At 57.2% G+C, this 7,490-nt stretch overlaps 1 protein-coding gene across 1 annotated transcript in view; it reads left to right on the top strand.

Annotated features, from left to right (window-relative positions):
- Grid2ip (Grid2 interacting protein) overlaps positions 1–7,490 on the top strand; it is a 27,170-nt gene that overhangs the window by 4,583 nt on the left and 15,097 nt on the right. Inside the window, exons 2-6 of the mRNA XM_055598480.1 lie at positions 3,713–3,961; positions 4,165–4,250; positions 5,381–5,450; positions 6,309–6,403; positions 6,613–6,796. Coding sequence (XP_055454455.1) covers positions 3,713–3,961; positions 4,165–4,250; positions 5,381–5,450; positions 6,309–6,403; positions 6,613–6,796 — 684 coding nt within the window. The remainder of the gene's footprint in view (positions 1–3,712; positions 3,962–4,164; positions 4,251–5,380; positions 5,451–6,308; positions 6,404–6,612; positions 6,797–7,490) is intronic.

The raw sequence follows: 7,490 nt of genomic DNA, 5'->3' as shown, positions 1-7,490 counted from the left end.
AAAGAAAGAAAGAAAGAAAGAAAGAAAGAAAGAAAGAAAGAAAGAAAGAAAGAAAGAAGGAAGGAGGAAACTGAGGCAGGAGGATCAAATCTTCAAGGTCTGGGCTGAGTGTTGGCTATGCTTAGCTAGCATACAGAAAGCCCTGACTTTGATTTCCTGAATGGAATAGAGCCAGGCCTGGAGGTTCATGCTTTTAACTCTAGTACCCAGGAGATGGAGGCAGAAATTCAGGGTTATCCTTGCATAGCAAGTTTGAGGCTATCCTGGGCTACATAAGACATTATCAAAAGACAGGAAGGGAGGAAGGAAGGAAGGAAAGAAGGAAAGAAGGAAGCAGGAAGGAATTGGGAAAGGAAAGAGGGAAAGGGAAGGAGAAAGGAAAGGGAAGGGGGAGGGGAAAGACAAAGATGGGCGAAAGCTTATTCAAGTCCAGCCTGGATTAGAGTGAGTTCAAGGCCAGCATGGGGGACTTAGGGAGACCCTGTCTCAAAGTAAGAAGTAAACGGCATTGGCGATGCAGAACATTTGAGTACTATTTGGAAACCTTTGTTCAAGCCCCGGCCTACACCTTTTCTGGGCTGCCTCCCAGCATCACCCCTCCCTTGGCTACCAAGACCTCAAAGATCTCTGGAGTTCTTCCATCTTCCCTAGAATCCATAAACCCTAGCATGGAGCGCAGCCTCTGGCCCTGGCCGCGGCATGCAAGGCCTCCTTCTCCCTGGCTTGCCCGGGGTATGTAGGGAGGGCGGCTCCCCCGAAGTCTCTTGCAAATGCCTACCCAAGTACTACAAAAGGCGTTGGCTGTAGTTGAGTGTTGGCAGCCGCTGTAAACGGGACCGGGACCGGGACCCTGGGCCAGAGACTCGTGGAGAGGGAATACAGAGGAGGGAGCTTGACAGCCGCGAATCGCCCGGCTCTCCACTCCTCAAGGTGCATCGCTAGCTCACGGGTCCCAGGGCGGGGAGAGGGGAGGCGGGGTGGGGCGGAGCCACCGGGAAGGGGCGGGCATGGGTACACCGTGCGGGACTGGCCGGGAGGGGCCGCGCTCGCTCGCCTGGCCGAGGAGCGTGGAGTCGCCGCGCCCTCCGGGTCCTCGCGGGCTCCGCCACCCGCTGACCGTGCGCACCTGCCGCGCCGCCCTCGCGGATCCAGATGGGGAAGGACCAGGGCTTCTCTCGGCACTTTAGGTAGCTTCCCTACCACGTCCTGCGCCTCGCGGAACCTTGCCCCGCATCCGGCCAGCCTGAGGTGGGGGAGGGGGCCGGGACATCCAGAGAGGTCCCCGGTCCTGGGTGGGCAATCTCTCTAGACTGGGCGGAGCCCCGAAAGGGAGGACAGTGGCAACCAGCTGGTGGGTCTGCGGGCGGTGAGGATTCGATGTTGGGTACTCAAGACCCGCGCGCGGCCCGAGGGGTTGGGAGGATGAAAGGCTAGGATGGAAAATCAACCTTCCTGCATTGGTTCGCGGGAGAGGGCAGAGGACCGGGGTGCCGCGCTCTGGGTGAGAGCCTAGAGCACCGCAGCGAGTTCTCAGTTTGGAAGGCAGGACCTCTGCTCCGTCGGGAACTGCAGGTTGCCGCCTCTGAGGCTCGCACCCGTCTCCGCCGGTTCGCTGGCTGGAGATCAAGGGCTCGGTGAAGCAAACTGGGTTGGGATAGGACACACGCGGGCAGGAGAGGATCCTAGGGGAGATTCCGGCAGCAGAACTGACCCAGTGGAAGGGTACAGACGTGTGTCTCTCAGGAAGAATCCTGGGAACTCAGGAAGGCCTGCGGGCATCGTAAAGAGCCTCGGAGACCTAAGGCAGGTCTGTCGCAGTCCAAAAGGCAGCGATCTGTCCCTATAATGAATTCGGCTGTGCCGGCTTTAATTAACCCTCAGCGGTGCCAGGACGCGGCTGGCTGGGCCAGACAGTGATGGAGCCGCGGGGAAGGCTCATGGCAGCCAGGAAGGGTGTCTGGCTCAGCAGGCAGCCTTGGCCTCTGGCCCAAGCTCCAGGATGCCAGGGGAACTGGCCACCACGATCCACCTCCTCGGTTTGTGACTCAGCCTGGTGCCCACCCGGCGAGCACGTCCAACTGGGCTGGGCGTCTGACCCCTGCCCACGTTAGAATGTGGGCCTCATGCCCGGCAGAGCTTGGGGCTATGCAAGGTGAGGGCAGGAGGTGGGCAGTCCCAGCATCCTTTGCCTGGACACAAGGCAGGGCGATAAGGAGAGGGCCAGGGCTGTGCCAGCAGATGGAAGGGTCAGGCTCAGGAGATCTCCTGGTTACCTGGAGGGGGCGGGGCTGGCATGGCCCTCCTGAAGGATCTACACCCCATCTGGGCCACCAGGAGCTCATCCTGCCCGGCCAGCCTTATTAATTTCACCCGCTGAGGCTGAGAGCAAGTGCAGGAGAGGGAGTATTTCAGCTGCATGCCAAGCCATCGATCCCCTCCTCTTTTCTCGCCTGACTCCCCACGATGCCCTTGGCGTTGGCTTCCGTCACAAGGAAGAGGGAAGACAACCTTGGGGTACAGCCAGGAAGCTCTTGCTAGTGCCATGAGCCCCGATTCCAGCTGTGTCAGAGGCCAGCTGCGTAACCCTGCAAAGTTACAGATCTCTCTGTGCTTTAGAATCTCCTGCAGTCCACCGGGGTGTTAGCTGGCTGTTACTTGGAAATGAAATTGGATAGCGCACGCGCGCGCACGCGCGCGCACACACACACACACACACACACACACACACACTCACACACTTTTTTCTCCAGTGCCAAGTCCTTTCCCATCACTGCAGCCCACAGCCCAGCTACAAATCCCTGCGGCAGAGAGGTCCTAGACTCCCAGGCTCCGGGGACTCGTCCCAGGGTAGGGACGCTTCGGGGAAGCCGTCTCCTCCCACTACCTTGGAGAGCACCACAGGACCTTCATAGTTGAGTCTCAGCATTTGGCAGGGACAAATGGGCAGAGGCTTACTGAACACATACAAGGGCCTGGGAACACACACACACACAGACATGCACATGTACACGCACGCACACTTAAAAATAATAAAAATCATTCTTTAAAAAAAAAAAAAGGGCAAAAATAAGAACGCACCAGGCAGAGCCGAAAGCTTGGAGGTGGTCATTGCCCTCACTTTTGCAAGTGGGCAGGGCTGCAGTGAAGCAAGCGGGAGAACCGAAAGAATGAACTAAGAGGAAGGCAGACCCCTGCGGATGGCTGATGCAGTTTTCTCTGGCAGTCCTGGAAGTAGGAAGGGGAGAGAAGAGCATTAGCTGGGCTTGGCCTGGTAGGTGCAAGGGCGTGAGAGGATGGAGGGAAAGAACAGACAGAGATGGAAGACAGCAGCCAGAAGTCCTCTATGACTCATTTGGGAGCAAGAAGGCTCCTCAAAGGTTGGGGTCATGGGGACAGACCATGTGGCTTTTTCAAGGTGGGGTAAGCAGGACGCCTCTCTCCTGGTGTAGTCTAGGATAGTCAATTCTCTCCTTCCGCCATGTGGGTCCCCGGGGATTCGAACTCTCGTGTCTCCAGTCTCCGCAGCAAGCGCTTCTACCTGCCCAGCCATCACGCGACCAGGTCTAGGACAGTTGGGGACACAGGTCTGTTCACCGAAAGGGAAGGTGAAATTTTCCTGGTAACCCCTGGGAAGGGGCCAGAAGAGTCACCAGGACGTGTCTTTAGAATGCAGTCAGGGGTCGCGCCTGACCCGACGGTTCTTGCCTTACAGGATCTTCATCCCCAAGAAGCACCGGGCGCGGTTCGACGAGGTGGTGTCGCAGGGTCTGCTGGGCAAGCTGTGCCGCGCGCGGAGGGCGCAGGGCGCGCAGCGTTTGCGCCGCAGCCGCAGCGAGGAGCGCCCGGAGCGCCTCCTAGTGTCCACGCGCGCCAGCGCCGCGCCGCGCCGCCCGGATGAGCCACCCCCGCGGAAGGCGGCCTCGCTGCTGGGCGGCCGCACCGGCCCGGGGGGCCCTCGCAGGTACGCGGGGCGGGGCGGGGCGCGCGGGTGACAGCAGAGGGCGTCGCCTGCTCCTGGGCAAGCCGGGTCGGAGACGTGGACTGTGGCTGTGCGGGAGGGCCAGGACAGGAGACATGTCCATTCCCTGAGCCCTGGTCTCCTGTCCTCGGGGTGAGTCAGGGAGAGCCACTCACCTCCAGCCCCATTCCATTTTTTTACTCCAGGACTGTTCGTGTCTACAAAGGCAACAAGAGTTTCGGCTTCACTCTGCGAGGCCATGGACCGGTCTGGATTGAATCTGTCCTGCCTGGTGAGGGATGGACTGGTTAACCGGAGTCCCTAAGATTAGGGAAGAGGAGACAAAGCCTGTTGTAGCTCTCTCTCTGGAGATGCTATCTAGGCCTGCTAGTCAGGTTGTGTCCGCTGTTAAGAAGCAGAGAGCAAGGGCTGGGGAGATTGCCCAGTGGTTAGAGCGGTTGTTGGGTAGACAGACATAAGGACTGCCGTTTGGATCCCCAAAACACATAAGAAATGCTCGGTGGGTATGATAACCTGCCTTGGCTGTGTCATTCCGGCCTTGGAAGGAGGAGATGCGACTCCCAGAGCGCGTGCATGCGCACCCGTGCACGCACATGCATGCACCCACCCACATGAAAACATGCGTGCGCACATGCTTACGCATGTCACGTGCACACATGAAAATGAAAGAAGAAGAAAAAGCAGAGTGGTGAGTGCCAGTACTTGGCTCGCCTTCACTATTTCAGACAGTCCGGCCTCCCTGCCCAGGGAACGTGTCTGCCCATGGTCAAAATGAGTCTCCGGGGATCAGTTAACATGATGAAGACATTGCCTTCCATCCTCAGAGGTTAAACTTAGGATAGGTGATAACTGTCACAGTGTCAATGGGTTCTTGGGCCTAGGGGCCGCTGCCCCTTCTGGCTGGCTGGTTCGTGGCCTGCTGCTGATGAGGACAGGTGGACAGTGGCTCAGACTCTGTGACTCCCTAGAGGAGGTGCTCAGGCTGTGGGCTATGGATTGGTTGGTTTGCGTGTGAAGGCATGCTTACAGCTGAGTCCTTCTCCATGCCTCTTCTTTTTCAATTACGCTTATTTATTTTAAGGAGGAGGAGGGATGGGAGTATCCAGATGCCATCTGGTGTGTGTGTGTGTGTGTGTGTGTGTGTGTGTGTGTGTGTGTTAGAGGACAGCTTACAGGAGTCACGTGTCTCTGCCATGTGGGTCTCCGGGATCAAACCCAGGCCGTCAGACTTGGCAGCAAGCTTCCTGACGCGCTAAACCATTTCAACAGCCCAGAGTCTCGTTTCTCAGCCGTGAAACTGAAGAATGGCTACCTGGCTCACAGGGTGGGGCTGAGGGGGAGAACCCGCCCCGATCCACTGTGGGGTGGTCAGCTGACTGCAGACCTTCTTCTCTCCTCCAGGCAGCCCAGCTGAAAACGCCTCCCTCAAGTCAGGTGACCGGATTCTCTTCCTCAATGGACTGGACATGAGGTCAGCAGCCCCTGAGTGATGGTCCTGGTGATGAGCCATCCTCCAAGACTTTCGCCTCCCGGGCACTAACAGTGGCCGGGATCCCCCTCTGACCTAGGCCCTAAGATCTGTGCCTCCTGTGTCTATCCCTCTTGCACTGAGGGCTATTTCTCCCCGTCGTACTGGGAACTCAACACAAGGTTAGGCAAACACTGTCTCAGAGCTGCATTCTCGGCCATTTATTTAAGATTTTGTTTTTTTTTTTCAAAACAGTTCCTCTCTCTGTGTCCCAGGCTGTCTTGGAACTTACTGTGTAGCCCAGACAAGCCGCCTGCCTCCACTGTGCTGGCCTGCAGGCATAAGCTTCAGGCCTGGCTCCCAACCCTTTGAAAATTTCTTTTTGTTTTGAAACAAGTCTTGCTTAATTGCTCAAGCAACGTGGACTTGCTGTATAGTCCAGACTGGCTTTAAATTCTGCGGATCCTCCTGCCTCCACTCTCCAAGGGCTGGGAGTACAGTTGTATGCTCCCCCAACAGTGGGGACTCCACTCGAATCCATCTTCCTGCTTTGCCAGGACCGCTAGTCCATTTTTTTTTTTTTCTAAGCAGAAAATATTACAACTACGTTTTGGGGGACACGGACTGGAAATGACTGATTATTTCTCGCTCTGGAAGGGATCCCTGCCCAGGGTGACATGGGAATAGCGCCTTCTGTGCCCAGGAATGCTAACCCCAAAGCCTGGGGCTTTTGCCATCTGAGACCTTATCTTATGTGTGAGGGTTCTAGCTGGCCCTGAATGAACAGTGTGTTTGCTAGGTGGGCTCCCCAGGAAGGACAGAGCTCACTTTTCAGGCCCTTCGGGGCCATCTCCTTTGCAGGAACTGCTCCCACGACAAGGTGGTGTCCATGTTGCAGGGAAGCGGCGCAATGCCCACGCTGGTGGTAGAGGAAGGACCGGTCCCTTTCGCCAGCGGTGAGACTGTCAAGGCCGAGGCCCCACAACTGTTTTGGGCGCTTCCCAGGGGCGCCGCCAGGGGCTGCTATAGAGCGCAGCGCGCGGCGTTCGGTGCTGTTCCCTGGCTTGCACGCCCGCGCCAGAAGGCTGCTGACCCCGGCTGTCTGGGAGGCTGCACCTACCCTGGCCACTCACCCGTGCCTCCCCGCGCCCGTTGTTCCCCGCAGATTCAGATTCCTTGGATTCCCCGACCCGCTCGTCGGCTCTCACCTCGCTGCAATGGGTGGCGGACATCCTGCCTTCCAGTATCCGAGTCCAGGGGAGGACCTTCAGCCAGCAGCTGGACCACCTCCTCACTCCTCAGGAGCGCTACGGGGTCTGCCGCGCTCTCGAGCGCTTCTTCCAGCACAGGTACCCAGGGAACGGCGCTAGGACCTAACCTGTGCGCGCTCTACCCAGCTTCCACCGTAAGGCTGGCGACCCACCCTGCAAGGGCCTCTTCAGGTGGAGAGAGGTCAGATGGAGAGGGGCTCCCGAAGGCAGTCACTAGTGTCAAGGGAGGAGCGACTGAGGTGCCCTAGGTTTAAAGGTCCTTGTTACCATATAATCCACATGCTGTGTAAGTCAGTCATTTATTTATTTTTAATTAAAAAAAAAAACCAACTATGCGTAGGGGCATTCTGCCTGCATGTCAGTAAACCACATGTGTGCAGTACCCATGGAGGCCAGAAGAGGGCGGCAGAGCTCCCGGAACTGGAGTTACAGGTGCTCGTGAGCTGCCAGGAAGGTGCTGGGAACCGAGAGGAGCAAAAACGATCTCTGAGCCATCTATCTCTCTGGCCGCAACCCATTCATTGAATTGTACCGTTCAGTGGTTTGGGGGCCTGGGTACACCTGCAAATACATGCCACCAGGTAAAGGGAGATGCTCTGTCATCTCTGTCCCTGCTCTTTCTTTAAAACACACTCACTTACTTGTTGCATTCGGGAGACACGCATGGCACAGTGAACACCAGAGCAAACTCCTTTATCTGCTGAGCCATCACACCAGATTGTAAACAGGTCACACACAGCTCCATTCTGTACTTGCTGTATTTATTCATTTG

The sequence above is a fragment of the Psammomys obesus genome, unplaced genomic scaffold (genome assembly GCF_907164565.1).
Source record: "Psammomys obesus unplaced genomic scaffold, mPsaObe1.curated_primary_1811, whole genome shotgun sequence".
NCBI classification, from domain to species: Eukaryota; Metazoa; Chordata; class Mammalia; order Rodentia; family Muridae; genus Psammomys; species Psammomys obesus.
Note: the sequence above shows the minus strand (reverse complement) of the source record. Positions and strands in the feature narration are given on the sequence as shown.